Genomic DNA, 21,804 nt, shown 5'->3' with positions numbered 1-21,804 from the left:
GGAGAAGGAGGCTCCACAAATATCCCCATTCTAAATTATGGGGGAGCCCAGCACATCGGTGCAAAAGACTAGGCTGAAGCATTTGCAACAATCTTCAGCCAGGAGTGCGAGTGGATGATCCATCTTGGCATCCTCCAGAGGTCCCCAGCATTGGGTCTTGACAATATTCTGGCAATAATACTGAAGACTTGTGCTCCAGAACTAGCTGTGCCCTTAGCCAAGCTGTTCCAGTACAGCTACAACCCTGGCATCTATCCAGCTATGTGGAAAATTGCCCAGGTATGTCCTATGCACAAAAAGCTGGACAAATCCAACCTGGCCAATTGCTGCCCTATCAGTCTACTCTCGATCATCAACAAAGTAGTGGAAAGTGTGGTCAACAGTGCTATCAAGCGGCACTTACCCAGCAATAACCTGCTCACTGAAGCTCAGTTTGGCTTCTGCCAGGGCCACTCAGCTCCTGACCTCATTACAGCCTTGGTTCAAACATGGGCAAAAGAGCTGAATTTAACAGGTGAAGTGAGGTGACTGCCTTTGACATCAAGGCAGTATTTGACCAAGTATGTAATCAAGAAGCCTTAGCAAAACTGAAGTGAATGAGAATCAGAGGGAAAATGCTCCACTGGTCGGAGTCATATGTAGCACAAAGGAAGATGGTTGTGGTTGTTGGAGGTCAATCATCTCTGTTCCAGGACATCACCTCAGGAGTTCCTCAGGGTAATGTCCTCAGCCCAGCCATCTTCAGTTGCTTCATCAATGACCTTCCCTCCATCATAAGGTCAGAAGTGGGGATGTTAACTGATGATTTCACAGTGTTTGGCACCATTCGTGACTCCTCAGCTACTGAAGCAGTCTGTGTCCATATGCAGCAAGACCTGGACAACATTCAGGCTTGGGCCGATAAGTGGCAAGTAACATTTGCACCACACAAGTGCCAGGCAATGACCATGTCCAACAATAGAGAATCCAATCATTCAATGGCATTACCATTGCTGAATCCCCTACTATCAACATCCTGGGCAGTACCAATGACCAGAAATTGAACTGGACTAGCCATAAAAGTACTGTGGCTACAGAGCAGGTCAGAGGAATTCTGCAGAAAAGAATTCACCTCCTGGTTCTCCAAAGCCTGTCCACCTCCTATAAAGGTATGAGTCAGGAATGTGATGAAATATTCTCCACTTGCCTGGATGAGTAGAGCTCCAACTATCGAGAAGATTGACACCATCCAGGACAAAGCAGCCGCTTGATTGGCACCCCGTCCACCATCTTCAACATCCACTCCTTCCACCACCAATGCACAGTGGCAGCAGTGTGTACCATCTACAAGATGCACTGCAGCAACTCACCAAGGCTCCTTCGACAGCACCTTCCAAACCTGCGACTTCTAGCATCTAGAAGGACAAAAGCAGCAGATTGATGGGAACACCGCCACCTGCAAGTTCCCCTCCAAGCCACTCACCATCCTGAGTTGGAACTACATCACCGTTCCTTCACTGTCACTGGGTCAAAATCCTGGAATTCCCTCCCTGACAGCGCTTTGGGTGTACCTACACCACATGGACTGCAGTGGCTCAAAAATGCAACACATCACCAACTCCTCAAGGGCAATTACGGATGGACAGTAAATGTTGGCCTAACAAGTGCCACCCACATCTCGTAAAAGAATAAAAAATAAAATAAATTAATAGTTTAAAGGGTCGCTGTACCTGAAATAGTGTTTGACCAGCTTTACTTTTTAACTTGGGAGGAAAAATTAAGAGCTGTGCAACTTTATTTGTAATAATATCTTATGCAAGTAATTCAGTAGCCTGGATTTTGCTATGAACGATGAAGAGATGGCTTTTGCCATTCACTTGAAGTATAGCTACTCAGAGTTTCAGGACATTTGTCAAGAAACACTTGTAGCCATCCAGTGTCTGTTTGAATTTGCCACCATCAATAGGGATTCTGTGCCATTTGTGAGCAGACAAAGCAGCAAGGAGGCTTTTCAACCAATTAGACTGAAGATATACAGATGACAAAGAAGGAAGTTAAAAAACAGTAACTATAAATTACATTTAAATCATTATACAGGAAGCAGAATAAAGACTGGGACATACACATGGTATGAAGGTAAAGGCATGAAAGAAAAAGATAAGTTTTACATATGTATAAATATTGTATGAATGAGCTACAGCATTGAATTTCTTCTGATATGTTGAGATGCCGCACTTGTAAAATTATTTTTTCAGGGTCAGAGAGCTTTTTCAGCAGTAATTATCACTGACTACGCCATTACAAACTCAGGTCGCTCTTGACTGAATAAGGCCTAACACTTTCAGCCTTTTTAGTGTGAGAATAATGATTAGCCTCAACTCATATTACAGTGAACTCTCTGTAGATTCCATTGGCAAAGACTGCATCAGTTCACCCTCTAGAGGAGAAGGGTATCACTGACAGCAACTTCTGATTTCATTGCTTAACTGCATCTTTGAAAACTAGAAGTTCCTGTAATTTTACCCAGTAATAAGATAATGCTGACAGCCATGCAGTTACCAGCACCACAAAAGCTAGGCTAATGTTTATTCCACTGAGATTTGTGTCATTGCATCATCATTTTGTGAACAAAATACCAAATTCTTCTTCATAAAGATGGTCATTTAACTTAAAAGTAATAGAGAAACAGGAATTTCCTGTTTTTTGTTGGCTTGTTTTGATCATAAATAAGTTCTTCTATTGAGTATTGTGTACATTGGGCAACAATGGGCAACCAAAAGTATTTTATGAATACTTAAGAATTAATAACTGGCAACTTCATAAAAAAAATAGTGAATTGTGAGGATTTTTTGAAAAGTGAAATTAACACCACAAGCTACTGTTAAACATTGTGCATTATGTTTCTATAACAAATAAACATGTAAGCACAGAAGTTAAAGCAATTAAAATTGGGAGTGGAAATACCCTTCTGTGTCATTACGTCAAGGAAGTATTAAGACATTAGAGATGCTATTTTAGCATGACTGAAAATACTGATGTTGAGCAGCTATTTTACAATAACAGTGGGATAACAAAATGAACAGTAGTGACTCTTACAAAGTGTATATGTATAATTGATTTTCCAATTTTGTTACATGTTTAGAGACTACTTGAGAAGAACACAAAGTAAAATAATAATATTGTTCTGAATAACAATATTTTCCTTGTAACACTGATAATTCATCTGGGAAGCATCAAAATATTAAATATATTAAAGATTTCTGTTTATATGCTTGCCAGTTATTTCAAAGCAAATTTATTTTCCTCTGCATTTTTGATCAAATCATGAACCTTGTCGGTGTATCCTGGATAATGAGCATTTAAGTGCAGTACAATATCTGAAACTACCACTCATTGATAGAGTGATATTCCTTTGTGAATATGAATGCATTATGTTTAGTGCAGAATGCCTTAATAGCCACATCTATAATGAACTGAAATGAATTCTTGAGAAGTCTTCATGGTACTTAAAAATTCTCTCCACTCTCCACTTGCAGTCTCCTTTCCGTGGAAAAAACTGTTAACTAGAGAATGTGGTATCGGTCACTTGCTTCATGCAGAAATAACCCACCGACTGACTTACCTGGCAGATGTCCCCTTCAATAACCTCGAAGAATTCTGTTGTGTAAAAGCTTATTGACATAGTAATAGGAAAGCTGTTTCAGTGCTTAATGTTATCTGTTAATTAAACTGCAGCAGACAGCATAGTTTAGCCACGGCATCTTCAGTGAAGCCAAACCAGGTCACACCTGATTTGGTTTGAGGTGGGATCTGTAGGTAAAACCTCCCAAGCCCCTTTCAACCAGTCTCTTTGTTTTACTTTCTATTCTTGGATTGAACCATTTAACAGTTTTTCTCATGCTATCTCAGTATGTGCAGGTGGATAATTGGTGTTGAGTGAATGGCACTTGCTGTTGGGACCAGCTGGAGGAAACTTTCATGGTGGAACGATAAGGTTGACCAAAGCTAGGCCAAAAGATTTGATGATGATAAGAAATAAACATTAGACCCCAGAGACAACCCAATAGGGGATGAGCCTCTTCAGACCTCCGTAGCTTACACAGTATTTTTTTCTATATTTCTATGTGGTAGAGTGAGTGAGCCACCATACACATGCAATCTGGAGTCAACTTGGGCAGTAGCTGTTCTCTGTGATTCAATGGCAGCACCTTGCTTCTGAGTAAGAAGGCTACTGATTCCAGTCGGGGGCAGAAAATCTAGACTGATACTCCAGTGCTGTACTGAGAGAATGCTGCATTGTTGGAGTTATCATCTTTTAGATATCCCTGACTGCCCTGGCAGGTAGGCTTAAACCATCCCGTGGCACTGTTCGCGAAGGAGCAGGGGAGTTATTTTTGGTGTCTCAGTCCATGTTTATCACTCGACCAACACTTTAAAACAGATTATCTGGCGGGTTTCACATTGCTGTTTGTGGGGTTGTGCTATGCACAAATTCGCAACTACATTTGCCACTTTACAACAGGTGAGTACACATCACAGGGTGTGTACTGCATTTTGGGATGTTCTGGGCTTTTGAAAGCTGTGAATTAAATGCAAGTTCTTTCTTTAGAATTAGGAAGTTGCACACTCCTCAGCAGCAGGGTATTGGTGCGCGAAGATGAGAAACTGCCATAAATACAATTACATTCCTATGATCCACCAAAGCAGACATGATAACAACACAAGTAGCAGGATGACAAGGCTGAAAACCTCCCTGGTATCTTCGAAGAGATTTTGTCAATGAGATGTCACCTTGTATTTACACACAGTAATTTTGTATCATTTCACTGGACACAAATAGAAATCATTTTACCCACACTTAGCTTACTGGATATGACACAAGTCTTCCAATGAAGAAATACTGTCAGACCGTGGTTTTGTCTATTACATCTTTGAACAGGTTCAGTAAACGTAACGGGTAGTAATAAGAGTTAAGACACAGTTTGCACATATTTTACTGACCTTTTAAACTGCACTGCCTTGTAAGATAGGAAAGAAATCTTTGCTAGATCTGTTGATATTAATCCTGGAGTAGCCAAGTACTATATGCGGAATAAGAATGACCCCTAAAGCTCCATGAGACTATTTGACAAGAGCTTGCATTACAGGAATAGCTGGAGATCTGAGAGAGTTGGCATGGAACTGTCAATGGACAGCTGTTTCTCATAAACCCTGGGAGACTCCCTGCCCTAGGATACCTGGGTGATCTGAACTACATCCAAATATTTAATCTGCTGCCAAAGAGCATCAGAGGTATATTCACACAAGAAGCATCTTAAAGAAGGAAAGTGAGGTTGAGCGGCGGCAAGGCACAGGGAGGACATTCTAGAGCATGGGCCCTGGCCAACTGAAGGCACAGCCACCAGTGGTGGAGCAATTATAATTGGGAATGCACAAGAGGCCAGATTTAGAGGAATGCATATATTTTCAAGGGTTGTGGGCTGGAAGAGATTACAGAGACAGGGGGGGATAAGGCCATGGACGATTTGAAAACAAGAATGAGAGTTTTAAAATCACAATATTGCTTAACTGGGAGCCAATGTAGGTCAGCAAGCACAAGGGTGAGAGGGGAACAGGACTTGCCGCGAGTTAAGACATAGGCAGCAGACTTTTGTATTTCCTTAAGTTTACAGAGAGTAGAATGTGGGACACCAGCCAGGAGTGCATTGGAATAGTTGAGTCTAGAGGTAAAGAAGGCTCAGATGAGTGTTACAGCAGAAAATGAGCTGAGTCAGGGGCAAAGTCAAGCGATTTTACATAGGTGGGAATAGGCAATCTTAGCGATGGCACGAATTTGCGGTTGGAAGCTCATCTCAATATCAAATGTGACATCAAGGTTGCACATGCATAGGCTTAATCTCAAACTGTTGCCAGAGAGAGAGATGGATTCAGTAGTTAGGAACAGAGCTTGGAGTGGGGACCAAAAACAATGGCTTCAGTCTTCCCAGTATTTAATTGAAGGAAACGTCTGCTCATCCAGTACTGGTTGTCAGATTAACAGCCTGATAATTTGGCAACGGTGGAGATGTGGAGAGGGGTGATGGCGGGGCAGAGCTAAGTGTTGTCAGTGTGCATGATGATGTTGCATGGAGATGAGAAATAGGAGGGGGCCAAGGATAGATCCTTGGGGACACCAGAGGTAACGGTGTGGGAGCAGGACAAGAAGCCATTGCAAGTAGTGTAACCAGTGTAACAAGCTAAAAATTAAAGTACTGCACGTGCTGGAAATCTGAAATAAAAGCACAAAAAGCTAGAAACATTCTGGAGGTCGGGCAGCATCCACAAGAGAAGAAAGTGAGGTTTTTGTTTCAATAGCCTTTTGTCAGGACTGTGGTAAGTTACCAATTTTCAAATGTTAACTGGCTTATCCATAGATAACTATGTAGATATTTATAAGGAAGTGCATCTGTAAGATCATCATGATGGACTTTTCATTGAAGAACCGTTTAACACATTCTGCTAGATTCAGTGGAAGAGGCTGGAAGATTGAGTCAGCAAACTTCCTGATCTGGCAGACTTGCCTCCTTTAAAATGGCCCCTGCTCACCTTATGTTTGCTTCAGGGTGGCGGGGGGTAGAACAAAGCCTGCCATCTCCAGAGGCAGTCCTGAGACAGTAGTGGAGGTTGGCTGATGGCCAGGATACATTAACCCAGTTTTAAAGGTGAATGTCAGGCGCTCAAACCCTTAACATCCCCACCCACACCATATGGCCCTTCTGTGCCCCTCTATTCACCATGCCCCCCTTCCTGCTCCATCTTAACCCCCTTGCCCATCCATTCTCTCCCCATGCCTTCCATGCTCCCGCCGTGCCTCCATATAGACTGTATAGCCACTCACCCAGTCTCCACTATGGGTAGACCTCAGGAGCCATCTCTTTGAAACGGAGATTTAAAAAAAATTAAAATAATCGGATTTACTTGATAATCCCACTCATACACATTCCATATGGGGAAAAAAAAACTTCTCACTCGTAAAAACTCATACAAAAACAACCCCCTCAAGTGGTCAATCTGTCGTAAAAAGAAGCATCTATTTCACTACCCACATCAAAAACAGTTGATCCTTTAATAACTTCTTAAAATTGTCAACAAAATGTGAAAATGGGGCCCCTGCTAAGATTAGTGGGTCTGGACCTTTTGAAACTTAGCCAAGCATTCATTATGGACTCAGCTATAATACAAACCCTGGGTAATATATATATATATATATATATATATATAGTGGAGTCAATTGAAACTGAAAAATCAGATGATTTTTTTTTAAGTTACTCCAGATATTCTGTCAATCAAAGTAGCCCAGGATTACTTGGGACCTTCCTTTCACTAAGTGAAACCTGCCGAAAGTTCTTTTTTTTCATTTTGAAAGGACTCTGAGCCTTCAAAACATTTCAGATTATTCCACTAGAGATCCCAAGCAGTATTTTCTTCTGTTTTGAATGCATAAGAGCACTCGGTCAAAGGGAAAAGCACTCTGATGTTTCTCCGCACTTAAACAATGCTGATCAAAAATGGTCAACTCACCTTTGCAGGACAGAGCCTTATAATCAATCACTGCAGTAAAAACACATCTAACTTACAATACTCTAACTCTACTCTTGAACTCTTCAAACTGAACATTTTTTTGTGTGATCTTCAAAGCCTGTTAATGAAAGAATTCCAGAAGCAGGCGACTGTTTGTTTTTGATTCCCCAATTGGGACCGGGGATGCCACGTGGTTCATACCTCCCCTGAGAGGCCGTGAACCACATATTCTTACAGAGGGGGCTCGACTCCGCTAAATGTTGCCAAGGGTGGGGAAGGGGAGGTGGATGTAAGTTGCCCACCCCTGCAATGGTGCCAGCAAGGTTGGAATGCTGCACGCAGGTTGACCTGCTCGCTGCACCCTTATCGCCAAAATTGCCGGAAATGGGAATAAGGTTGGAAATCCTGCAATCAGGTCCTAACCACCATTTTTTAAAGGGGCCGTGAGTCACCCAGGTCATTAAGACCAGTTAGATTGCACCTGTGGCCTGGTCCAGCTCTAGCACTTCAGCCAAGTTTTGGCCACCTGTCCGAATAATTCCTTCTGTGGCCCTGTTTTAAATTTGTATCTGATTAAGCTCCTGCCAAGGGCTGTGGAATGTTCTACTATGTTAAATGTGCTATGTAAATACAAATTGTTGTTGCTTCCTACTCTATTTAATCAGAACACAAATAAACATACTGGGGAATTTTCTCCTTGGGCAGGCTGGGTGGGAGGTAGTGTGGGTGGGCAGATCACCTGCGATTGGCTACGTGCCGCCATTTTATGTGGGCAGGCCAATTAAGGCCCACCCAGTGTGACGCGCACCCGGAAGTGCTCGGTGCTACCTGTGTGGGTGAGGGGGGGGTGGGGGGGGCGGTGGGAAAGAGAGAGTTGGGGCCTGTGCACGAAAGAGAGCAGAAGTCTCCCTGAGGCACGGAGATGCCTCAAGGAGATTAAGGAAAGTCATAAAAATGTGATAAATAAAAACATAACATTATTCAGACATGTCCCCTCATGTGACATTGTCACATGAGGCGGGACATGTTTATCAATTTACATGAAACATTTTATTAAGTTAATAAACCCTTCATGAAACCTCGTGTTTGAGGTTCCATGAAACCTGCGAAAGCTGCCTGGGCTCTTCACCTGCCCACCAACCTTAAGGTTGGACGGGCAGCCCTGACAAGTGCCTCAATTAGTTGATTAATGGCCTTAATAGGCCTTTGACAATTTGGTGGGCACGCAGCCGACTCCGGTGCGCACCCGGATCGTAATGTTGGGACGCATGCCCGACGTTACTGCGCCTCATTTTACACGTTGGTGAGTGGCGCCGGCTCCCCACAGGCCAACCAGAAAACTCAGGCCATAGTTGCTTTTAGGGTATTAACACATGAAGCACACTCTCTCATCGCACTTGGGTACTGAGTGTTCTGGTGGGTTGTTTGTTGGGGGTCTAGAACAAGTGGTCACAGTCTCAGGATATGGGGTAGGACCTTTAGGACTGAGATGTGGAGAAATGTCTTCACTCAGAGGGTGGTGAACCTTATGGAATTCTCTAACACTGAAGGCTGTGGAGGCCAAGTCACTGAATATATTTAAGAAGGAAATGGATAGATTTCTAGACACTAAAGGAGTCAAGGAGTATGGGGAGAGAGCAGGAGTATGGCATTAAGATAGAGGACCAGCCATGATCATATTGACTGGCAGAGCAGGCTTGAGGCCCGAATGACCTACTCCTGCTCCTATTTTCTAAGTTTTTGTGTTTTTTATGTATTCAATTAGTCAGAAGGTTTCTGTAAGAAATCTTCTGAAGCGACTAGTCATTATTTATAAATCAATATATGTAAAAGTCTTAGGTGTGGCATGTATTTTCTTTTCAAATAAGCTTATTTTTGTGTCATGTCTTATGCTAGTGTTTTTCTAATGCCTATTCTCCCATAGACTAGAAATTGGTTTCACATAATTAGATTGTAATTCGGATTGGATGGAAGAGGTTGAAAATGGGGCAAGAACAGCCCATAAATACTACACGTTAAAGCCTGAGTTTCTGTCTGTCCCACATTGTTGAAGCAATTTGATGGTCAATCTGAGCCAACCTGGTTATTTTGCCAGAAGCACCCCTTTTTGCCTTAGCAGAACATACACCTGTTTAGACTCTGCTTTGGAACCTGAAAGTCTCAGGAAAAAAAAGTAAATGATCATTCCTCCAAGTGCTATGGTCAAGTTGCCTCTCTGTACTCCAAGGAGTGAGAAAACAAGGCCATGTTTTTCTTCAGCCCAGTCAGGGTTATGGCTCCCCTTCTTGGGGGCTTTTGCAGCTGGGTGCTCTGTGCTACTGCTTTAAGTGTAGGTGCCTGCTCCAATTTAAATCATCCTGTCCCTGGAATATAGTAAGAGGTTGGTGGTAGGTCAGAGTGGTGTGGAGTTTCCTGACACCTACTTCCACATGTCAACCATTGCGTAACAGAAAGGCTCATTTACTGTAGTTGTAGGCTTCCTCACTGGGTGATGCTGTGGTGGTTTTCTCCCAGTTCTCCAATGTTATTTTTTATTTGAAACCTGATTAACTAATAAACAGGGCACCCCATTGAGCGGTGCCACAGCCTCAGGTTAAAATCCAGTCCCATTATACTACCTCCTGTGTTGTTACATCCCAAGTTTACTTTTGCACCACGGACGCATGAAGCAACAATTTCTTCCACTTAAACGCCTCAGGAATCTTGCTATTGTTGTTACAAAACACTCTCTCCTATTCCTACAAGCCCGTGGCTATGGTGAATATTACATTTTTAAATCTTTATTTTGATGTAAAATTTTCAACATTTCTCTCTCTTCCCCCATCTCTATGATTCAGTACCATTTAGTTGGATTTCAGCTAACTGAATCAACATTCACTGGCTAGTCAATGGGCAGTTCTGAAGCAAAATTTAGAGTGATTTTTTTTCTCTAATTGATGCTCCAGTTGGTAAATTGCTACCTTGAGGAATTAGAATCTCATTCTGTGATACACCATAAAAATTAATGTTTAACAGTGCCAGTCCATTAGGCATACTTTTTCTTATTGCAAAAATATTTTTGTGTTGCAGGCTCTCATTTTACTACACTGGATGTTTGAGCTAACTGTGCTGTAATGTACTGTTTTTATTGCTCACACCATTTTTGTTGATATGGTCTAAAGCTATCACGTTTAGAAGGGTAGCTGCTTTATTATGCCATGGGTATTAGCATACAGTACAGATATTTATATACACAGTTTTTCTCTTGTGGTACATTGCATTCCAGAAAACAAATTAAGTGCAAAATTATTCTTGATTTCACAACTGGTTGGGAGAGCTAATTGACAATTGGGCATTACTTCCTGGCGTTGAAACCCATTCAAATTATTTTGACGTTCTGGTATTGTGATTTTTGTAATTCACTGTTGAAAAACAGCAAAACATTTGGGGTGTTAACTGAAATTATTCTAAAGTGTGAATTGGTTTGATATTAAGTTGCTGAATCTTATACATCATGTACAATCTAACTGTAACCCCCATTTACAACTCTCCACTTGTGACCTAAACTGCAGAGGACCATGGCCCTAATTTTTACTCCAGGCAGATTTTAGGTAGATAGATGAAGAGGATTTTTGGAAACTCATCTGTTCTGCTGAAATCACGTCCAAGCTATTTTAACTACTGGGCTTCATTAACATACCGCCAGTCCACTTTTAGACTGGAACCCACAGGAAACGCAAAAGAAGTGGCTGTTGATCGCAAGGAAATTGGGTGCCCATAAAGAGCCCACCCCCCAGAACTCAGTTTAAGTTTGAAGGGGATTCTGAGAGAGTCTCATGGGGTGGAAGGGGAAGTCTGTATGGGAAAGAGTAACTTAAAATGTCACTGTGGCACCTGGACTCAACACTTCTGATTCTCATTTTTCCATAAGAAAAGTAAGCTGTTTGAACATCTTCATCTTCCCAACTTTGTTCAGCCTGGCGGGAAGGACACGGTGACTTCCCTGCTTAGACTGGAAGTGCAGTATCAATCAGGGCCCAATGATGTCATTGGACCTCGATTTGCATTTTACCAAAAGGCCCCGCAACTTTCAAAATGTGTAGTAGTCACCACTTTATTGGCCAGTGTGTAAATTGGTCCCAGTGGGATCCAAGTGACTTGAGGGTGGGCAAATAACTTGGGTGTTTTGTTTCTTTGCCTGCCTGTCCGGGTTCTGCCAAGTAAGTAGCATCAGAATCACCTCCTCCCTCCCTTTCCCCATATTTACTTTACAGTCTGAGCTCTGTAGTTTGCTGGCAAAATAACTGGCTATTGGGGATTTCACTTTTATTTTCCAGCGCAATCAGTAATGAGTTCACTTGGGTAAATCCCTGTTTACATATCAGTATTCATCATACATTGAAGAGGAAATTGCTTTACTGAGGTGTGAAATTGGTATTTGCATGTATCTTTAATATAATGTCTAGGCAGCTGAATAATATGTTAAAATACAGATTCATTCATTCAATTTTAGATGCATCACTTTCCTTATCTATACGTGTGCTTTTGTTTAGATCACGTTGTATGTGAAGAGGAATTCAAATATGCCATGCTGGCCTTAAATTGCATCTGTCCAGCCACATCAACACTGATTACTCTGCTTGTTCATACTTCCAGGGGACAGTAAGTGTCAATTTTTTTGAATTATTAGCTTTTTGTTCCCCAAATTAAATACAGAGAATGCTATACTTTTGAGTACACAAGGTTTATATAAGTTAATCGGAACCCTGCATCTGGACATGCTTGCATAATTTAGGTTGGCACTGTTGTACACCACTGAGGGAGTGTTGATTTGTCAGAGATGTAATCTTTTAAATGAGCACTAAACTCAGGTTGTGCTTGCATATTTTGGTGGGCATTTCCGATGACTTAGAACTATTAAAACAGCTAGGAGTGCTCCCAGTGTTCTTGTTACTTTTCCTTCCTTACCGAACAGCATTTAAATAGATTAAATGGTCATGTGTTGCATTGGGATATGTTGTTGGTATAAAATACAGGCATTTATATAGCGTCTTTTATGACCAAAAGTCATTCTAGAGAACTTTACAGCCAACAGTGTTGAAGTGTAGCCAATGTTGTAATGGAGGAAATGTGGCAGCTAGTTTGCAAATAGCAAGCTCCTGAAAATAACAATGTGGTAATGACCAGTTATTTGATTCTGTGATGTTGATTGAGCGATAAATATTAGACATTACGCTGGAGATAGCTCTATTACTTTCTTTTTGAAATGGTGCCGTGGGATCTTTTGGGTTCACCTGAGAGACCAGATGGGTCCTCGGTTTAACATCTCGCCTGAAAGGTGGCTCCTTTGACAATGCAGCACACCTTCTGTAAGGGACTGGAGTGTCAGCTTTGATTTTTAGATGCAAGGCCTAGAGTGGGGCTTGAACCCGCAACCTTTTGACTCAGAGGGTGAGTGTGCTCCCAATTGAGCCACAGCTGACAATTATTGCAAAAGTATATAAATGGTCCAGTGTATGTGTTATGCATGCTTACATAAAAATAGGCACTGCACTCAAAATGTATTTTTGTGCATTGTGTGACATATATTAAAAATGTGGTTTTGTAGTTTTCAAAAGGCAGATATTTTTGGTGATGTATTTAATTTTTTATAGCCTTTTGTATTAGTGTATAACCCTCCATCAGCCTTGGCTCAGTGTTTCTAATCTCTGGATCAAGTATTGAGTTCAAGCCCACATCAGAAACCTTGAGTGTATTGTCACAGACAGAATGTATTTGCTTTCTTGCTGCATGTAATCAGTGTGTTTGTATGGAAAGAGATGTATTTTTTCTTATCCTTGGAGTGTGTATTCCAATTAAGTAATTCAGCAGCAAGCTTTCATGAGTTTTAAATAAGGAAGGTTATTTATTCTCTCACACTTACCCTGAATTAAAAGCAATGTTACACATACTCTGCCTCACTCATGTGCCCACAAACTCAAAGGTTGAATACAAATGAAGGTCATGCACTTTTAGAGATTACAGTTATCCCAGCACAATCTTCGGTCTCCCAGGTGTCAGGCCTGTGGTCTTTTGAGTGGATTGGAAGATTTAAAGTTGGAGTGAGGGTCTTGTAAAGCGAAGGGTTCACTTCAGGTCATGAGGTTTCTTGTAGTCAAGTAGCTAGGAGGTTGGTTCTTAGGCAAACTTTAAATTGGAACAGGTGATATATTCTGGCAGCTGAAGCCTCGCAGCTTGTTTCTGAATCTGGTTCACAGATGTCTGAATTGATGCTTCTGATGGATTTGCTGGAACTGCCTGCAAACAGCTCCTTGCTGATCTTTTAAACATATATGGATAACATGGCTGCTTCTATGTGGCTTTTCCCAGATTCAAAGTCCTTTTCTATATAACATGGGGTGTTCATGTTGATTACACATCTTGTGTTAGGGGTTAACATCTTCGTTTGAGACAGTCAGCATCTTGGTTTTAGAATAACCCATTCAAATCAGTCAAATCAGATAATACCCCTTTGGTTTCAGAGAAGGGCAACAAGTCACATCAGTCTGGAATGCGGAATAGTTCTAGTCCACAAAAGAAGAAGCCAGGTGACCTTGGGTGGCCATCTTTTCAAGTTTTTTCTTCCAGTTTATCAAAAATATAAAATTAGTTTGAATACTGGGCATGGCAGTACAATCTAGGCTGACGTTTCAGTGCATTACTGCTGCAGTGGAGGAGTACTGTCTTTCAGATGAGGTATTAAACTGAGGGTTCAGCTTTTGAGGTGGATATAAAAGATTATGTAGGACTGTTCAAAGCAGAGCAGGGGGGTGTTCTGTAGATGACCTGGCCAAAATTTATTTCTTAACTGGTGCCTAAAAGCAGGTCACCTGCGTGTTTGTTTCATTGTAATTGTGAGACCTTGCTGTGCACAATTTGCCCTGCTGACTTTTCTGCAATACAATGGTGAGACCCTTTAAAAATACTTAAGTGGCTATAAAGCACTTTGAGACATCCTGAGGTTGTGAAAGGCACTAAGCGCAAGTTATTTCTTTCTGCTGAGCTGGCACCTTTCCTACAAATTTGACAAAGCTATTTTTTAGCAGAAAGATGAATAAGTAACATTCATATTTCAAAGAACTTAAATCTTGGAAAAATCCAACCCAAACCCTACATATATCTGCACAGCATCAATTAGGCTGTATTTGGAACTGAATCATAGAGCATTAAGGAAATAAATTAACTGCAACATTAAGTTAAGAAAATTTTATCGATCATACAATTTAAATTGGGGCTTGGCCTAAATAGCCAAGTGGTTATGGTACTGGGTTTGTAACCCCAAGATCAAGAGTTCAAATCTCACAATGGCAAACTATGAAACGATGTAACCTCATCTGAAACAGATGGAAACGGGTTTGTACTCGAAAGAGTTACAATTTAAATTGGGAGCTGGCTAGGTTTGTGTTAGAATATAAGGTTGTGCTCGCAACAGCTTTCCTGAGCTCAGCAAGTCTGAAAGATTGATTTTTTTCTAAGAGAACATAAATAAACACATTTGGCTTTGTTGGGAAATTCACACTAAGACAGACAAGCAGATAACGAGAATTGGTTCTAAATAGTTTAGCCTAGAGTAGAATAGATATTAGGTACATATTAATGACAATATCAAAACCTAAGCCAATTAAGCTAATGCGATATATATGCAAGATATATTGTCAAATATCCTGCATTGTAAAATATCTGATGTTAAGAACTTGGCTAACAAGGCAGTGAAGATAGAATACTAGAGCCTAGTCTTTATACACTTATAAGCTTTTATGTGCAGAGTCACACACAGCATATTGTGCACCTCCAACCAACAATTCCTCTTTTGGCCTGCTCCTCTGTATATGAGCACAGGTGAGTCCCCAGTTATTATCTCCCACCTGAATACAATTAACACCCAGTTCAGGTGCAATTAATACCCTGCAGGAGTTCATATGCATGAAGTGTTGGACATTTGTGCTGTCCAAGTGGAGGAATGCTGAGCTTGAGGAGCAGATGGCCGCACATCACAATATTTGTAAGAAGGAAAGGTGTCTGGAAAACATGTTTCAGCATGTGGTCACCCTATATAGTTAGAGATAGTGAAGCAGATGAAGGGAGAAGGATGAAATGATGGGGGATCCAACACTGTGAGTGTTTATTAGATTGCTACATGGAACATTTGAAGTGCTTTGGAATAACCCAAGGACGTGAAGGATGCTATAAAGTAAATGCTCCAGTGGGAACATGTAACTTTAGAAAGACAGAGTTAAAGGGATTGATGGGTGACTTAAGGAAACAACTGGATATTAAATGAGGAAAAGCACATAAGGACAAATGGATCATGTTTATAAATACAATATATGAGTATAGAGTAGACACGTAATTGGGGATGAAAAGTAGCAAAGAAATAACTGATATAGTCTGTTTCAGTGGCTGAAATGGGTGCTATACAGACTCTGGGCTCCAACATTTTCTCCATTGCAGAGAAGCTGTTGAATGTTGTCGATAAGGTCTTCCAAAGAATCACCCCCCCCCCCCCCCCCCCCTTCCTCCAATCTTCAGCAGTATACACAGACTTCTCTTAGGAAGTTAGGGAGCACCTAGCAAAAAAAAAATGGTCACTGAGTTAATAATGCTGTGTGTACCACATTTGACAGTGTTACAATCCCTGTAGATACCAGTAACTTTGGAAAGAAAGATAAGAATTTCCCAGTGACTGACAGAATCGCACGACAAGATTTTAGTTTTAAGACTTTTACTATAACAAACTGAAAAAAAACATAGAGTAAACATTACTTAGTAGACAACTAATACACCAAACTACAGAAAAGGTACTTCACTCATTAACTACTTAACACAACCAGAAACCCACACCATGTTTATATTTTAGGCCACAATCTCAGCAGATATGTAACCTTCTGTATAAAGTCCCAAACCCCTCCTCCCTTTTCAACAGGTTCTCTCCTCCCTGCCACATCAAGGCGAGTCTTCCAATGTCCCTTTGGAAGTCCCATCATTCAATCTCCTGAGTATCACTGAACTGACTTCCAGTTGCAAGACACCCTCTCTATAAGACTCATCTCTTCAAACAGGGAATCCATTCTCACTGGCATTCTGCTTGCTGGTTAATACAAGAACAGTCTTTTCCTCTACATAGCACATCAGCGACTGTTTTCGGTCTCCCTTGGCAGGTTTCTTTCTGAGCCTGAGCTTCTGTGTCTAGCAAGTTCAGCTGCCCCTCTGGAATGGAATGAAATCTTCCAAAGAGGTTTCAAAGTAGGCAAAAGTGAAGAAGCAAAGTTGTTTATAAAAATGCATTCTTGGGATATTGGTGTCATTGGCAAAGTGAACAATTATTGTGCATCTCTAGATGCTCTTGAGAAGGTGGTGGAGACAGACAAACATGTGAAATAGGAGTAGAAGTAGGCCATTCAGCCCCTTGAGCCTGCTCTAAACTTCAGTGGAAACAAGCCCAGTCTGCCTAACCTTTCCTCATAAGACAACCTGCTCATTCCGTGTATCAATCTAGCAAACCTCCTCTGAACCGCCTGCAAAAACTTACACCCTTCCTTAAATACAGAGACCAAAACTGTGCACACTATTCGAGATATGGTCTCACTAATGCCCTGTATGACTGAAGCATAACATCCTTACTTTTATGTTCAATTCCCCTTGTAATAAAGGATAGCATTCCATTAGCCTTCTTAAATACTTGCTGTACCTGCATACTAATTTTTTGTGACTCTTGCACTAGAACACCTAGATCCCTCTGCACCTCAGAATTCTGCAGCCGGTCTCCATTCAAGTAATACTCTGCTTTTTTAATCTTCCTGCCAAAGTGAACAACTTCACATTTTCTCACGTTATGTCAGCCTATCTATATCCATCTGCAAATTCCTTATGTCCTCTTCACAACATACTTTCCTATCTATCTTTGTATCAACTGCAAATTTAGCTATCATGCCTTCATTGCCCTCATCTAATTCATTGATATACATTATATAAGGTTGAGACCCCAGCAGAAACCCCTGTGGGATGCCACTTGTCACATCCTGTCAATCAGAAAAAGACCCATTAATGTATACTCTCTGTTTTCTGCCAACCAGCCAGCCAATCTCCTATCCAGGCTAATATGTTACTCACTACACCATGAGCTTTAATTTTCTTTGATTTGGCACCTTATCAAATGTCTTCCAGAAATCCAAGTACCGCATGTCTACAGGCTCTCCCTTATCACAGTGTATGTTACTCCTCCAAAGAGCTCCAATAAATTGCTTAAAAATGATTTCCCTTTCTCAAACCATGCTGACTCTTCCCGATTACCTTGAGTTTCTCTGTGCGCAGCTATAACCTCCTTAATGGTCAATTCTAACACCTTTCCCATTACAGAGGTCAAGTTAACTGGCCTATAGTTTCTCTTTTTCTGCTTCCTTCCGTTCTTGAATATGGGTGTTGTATTTGCTTCTTTCCAGTCTGATGGAACCTTTCCAGAATCTAGTGAATTTTGGAAAATTAACACCAATGCAGATACTACCTCATTAACCACCTCTTTTAAGACCCTAGGATAAAGTCCATCTGGATCCAGAGACTTCTCAACCCACATCTCCATCAGTTTGCTCAGTACTACTTCCGTGGTGATTGTAATTTCACCAAGTTCCCCTCTTCCTTCTACTGGAATTTTTTTGTATTCTCTATAGTGAAGGCAGAAGCAAAATATTTGTTTATTTTCTCTGCCATTTCCTTATTATCTACTATTAACTCACCATTGTCACTCTGTAGAGGATCAACAATCACTTGACTTACTCTTTTCTCTTTTAAATACTTGTAGAAACTCTTATATTTCCATCTTTACATTTCCAGCTAGCTTCCTGTCATATTCTAATTTCTTTCTTGTGATTAACATTTTGGTCATTCGTTGCCGTTTTTTATGGCCTGAATTTGGCGCTTGGCGTGTGTGCCAAGACGGTGGGCCCTGAAGCAGACGCATAAGCCGCTCCCAGGCGGGATCACGTTTCCAACGCAATTTCACTCTGGGTGGCCAATTGAGGGCTGCCCAGCATGAAATGCTTCTTCTCAGTGGTCAGAAGGGCTGGGTGGGGATGGGAGACTGTCAGGTGATGGGTCAATGGCGACCTGGTGGGGGATTTAAAAGCAGCAGAGGCAGCTCTCTGAAAGCTGCCAGGGGACGCTTTGTAGCTTTAGAGTTGTTTGAGGAAACATTGTTCCTTTTGAGCAGTAATGGTACCTACGCCTGCTGGGCATGCCAGGTGGGAGGGCAAGTCCTGTGGGCACTCGGCCTCCTGGTTCTCGGATGAGTGCCTGGGAATCCTTGTGGAGGATTTGAGTGCCAATGTGAGAGGTGAATGAGGCACCTAGTATCTCTGATAGGTGCCTGTCCATCAGTGGCGAGAAGCGTCCTCATGTTGGCACATCACCTGCTTGTCATCTCTGCGGGCTCCTCTCAGGGTGCTCTGGATGACGGCAGGAGCACCTCCGCCCCTCTGCCAGTGACCGTGGCATCTGATGAGGCTGCGATGACTGAGGAGTGCCCAGTCATGGAAGCTTCCTCCCAGGCGGGGCCTGCACAGGCTCCACTGGCCAGAGGATGACTACCAAGGTCATCAAGGCCAACAGGACAGCACAGTCAGCAGGTTGCCCCCAATGCCGCTGCCAGCAAGGGGTGTGTGGGTGGGGGGGCGCGGTCACCAAGATGCAGCACTTGTAAATATAAGTTTAAGACACCGTGAACACAAGAGGGACTTTTCATGGGTGATCTTCTGTTCTGCCATTTTTAGTTAATTTGTTTACTGGGGTGAGCATTATTGTTATGTTCATTTTCTGAGGTGCCAACATTATATAAATTTTGTTTTTGTGTTAATGGCCTGAGTATGCTTCACTTAAGGCACAGGGTACGCCAGTATCTGGACAGGTACTTTATTGCACAGGCACTGAGCGGACTTTGGGTTCAATGGAATGGGTCATTTCAAACATCCGGTAAGGAGGCTGCACCCCTGGCATGAGGTGGAAGCAGTGCCTTGGCAGCCTAGCTGAAGGAACATTGAGTCAAGGCCCCTCAGCTGTCCCTGCCTCCCTGAATGTTTCAGAGGTCTGCCTCCACATCCTCACCGCGTTCTTCCCTGGGCTCCTCTTCTGATCCGCCACTGGAATCATCCTCTGTGGCCTGTGGAGCTGCCTCAAGATCCTCTTCCTCCTGTGGGTCCCCCCTTGTCAGAGCCAGATTGTGGAGAGCGCAGCAGGCAAGGATTATCAGAGACACATGCTCTGGAGGATATTGTAGTGCTCCCCCTGAACAGTTCAGGCATCTGAATCTCATCTTCAGCAGACCTATGGTTCTCTCCATCACCACCTTAGTGGACGCATGACTCCTATTATAACGCTGCTCTGCCTCTGTTTCATGGGTGCTGGAGAGGCATCATAAGCCACCTTTTCAATGGGTAGCTCCCCCAGCAACCATCGATCCAGTTGAGCTGGAGCCACGAGCAGCCTTGGTATCCTTGAGTGTCAGAGAATCTGTGCATCATGGGAGCTGCCAGGGTACCTTGTACAAGACTTGCAGAATTGGCATCTTGTGGTCACAAACTGGCTGGAGGTTCATGGAGCGGAAGCCCTTCCTGTTGTCAAAGGCACCCAGCTCACCCACTGACACCTTGATGGCCACATGTGTGCAGTCGATTGCACCATGGATGTGGGAGAACCCAGCAATCACAGCAAAGCCTCTGGCTCACTCAGCCTGGCTGGAAACGACGGATAGAAGTTGAGAGCCATTGTGCCCTTCAGAGCCACTGGCATGGGGTGTCCACCCACACAGTTGGAGATGATCTCAGGCCCGATCATCTGACAGATGGAGGTCACAGTCTCCCTGGAGAGGTGGCACCTCCTTTGGCACTGCACGTCTGACATGTTGAGTTAGCTGCATTGCTGCCTGTACACTCTGGCAGCAGGATAGTGGCGTCTTCTGCAGCCCCTTACACCTTGGACTCCCTGCTGGCCCTGCACCCACTGTGTCTGTGCCTCTCCTCCCACAGGTCACTCCCCTGGAAGCTGCATTGGGACACCTGCCCTCCTCTCCCTTCTGTCCCTCTCTTCCTCCTCAGTGGAGTAGGCAATTCCCATTACCAGAGAAACAGAAGGCTGTCTGGTGATCGGAAGGGTCCACATGGTATAAATCCTCCGGGGGCCTTGGAGACACCAGTGGGTTCTGAAATGAAGGCTAGCAATGCAAAGACTGAAGCTTAAAGCAGAAATAAAGCTGTCAAGTTTCACTAAGCCATCAGCAGCAAACCAAATCCTAAACTCCTCACTGCTCACAATGGCAATGCTCCAGACCCTTTTTACCTTGCCCTTGGATAACAATTCGTTAAAAAACGGCTGCCTGCCTACCAATTTTACCTGTGTGGTGATTACGAAACCACATAGGCAATGTAAAATCATAGGCTTTTTAATAGTCTTAATTAGCCCTTTAGTTGTCAGTGGGGGCAGCTATGACTCCTGGGTGTACTCGCCAGCCTCAGTATTGCTCGTATATGTGATGAAGTCGGGATGCATGCCGGGTCATTTTGTGCAATTTCATGTGTGGTCAGACCATGCTCACACCAGACCTGGGAATGTAAAATTCAGGCCTATGTTCTGACGGATCATCTGACTTGCCACTCACCTTTGCACAGTTTTCTTAAGTTTGATGCTTTCCTTAAACAACTTTAGTTAACCATGGATGATGGATCCTCCCCTTAGAATTTTTCTTTATAGTAGGAACATACTTTTTCTGAGTATTCTGAAGTATCCCCTTAAATGTCTGCCGCTGCTTCTCTATTGACCTATCCCCTAACCTAGTATCCCAGTTCACTTCGGCTAGCTCAGCTTTCATGCCCACATAGTTGCCCTTACTTAAGTTTTTAATACTAGTCTTAGACCCACTCTCCTCCCTTTCAGACTGGATGTAAAATTCAATCATATTGTGATCACTGCTACCTAGGGGTGCCTTCACTCTGAGGTCATTAATTAATCCTGTCACATTACACAATTCCAAGTCTAATATGACCTGCAGTTTCGTTGGTTCCAGAACGTGTCTCTAAAAACTAACTTGAAAGCATTCTATGAATTCCTCATCCAGGCTACTATTGTCAATCTGATTTTTCCAGTTTATATGTAGATTAAAATCACCCATGATTATTACTGTCCCCTTATCACACACACCCAATATTTCTTATTGTATACTTTATTCTACATTGTGGTTACTGTTATGGAGCCTGTAGACTACTC

General features: G+C 42.5%; 1 protein-coding gene across 3 annotated transcripts in view; it reads left to right on the top strand.

Moving 5' to 3' along the window:
- Positions 1 to 21,804, top strand: part of kcnt2 (potassium channel, subfamily T, member 2) — a 789,028-nt gene that overhangs the window by 402,896 nt on the left and 364,328 nt on the right. For all 3 annotated transcript variants that reach the window (XM_041208210.1, XM_041208209.1, XM_041208208.1), the window contains exon 14: positions 12,072 to 12,180. In XM_041208210.1, the coding sequence (XP_041064144.1) occupies positions 12,072 to 12,180 (109 nt within the window). The remainder of the gene's footprint in view (positions 1 to 12,071; positions 12,181 to 21,804) is intronic.

The sequence above is a fragment of the Carcharodon carcharias genome, chromosome 16, assembly GCF_017639515.1.
Source record: "Carcharodon carcharias isolate sCarCar2 chromosome 16, sCarCar2.pri, whole genome shotgun sequence".
Taxonomy (NCBI): domain Eukaryota; kingdom Metazoa; phylum Chordata; class Chondrichthyes; order Lamniformes; family Lamnidae; genus Carcharodon; species Carcharodon carcharias.
This window is presented reverse-complemented; position numbering and strand designations above follow the sequence as displayed.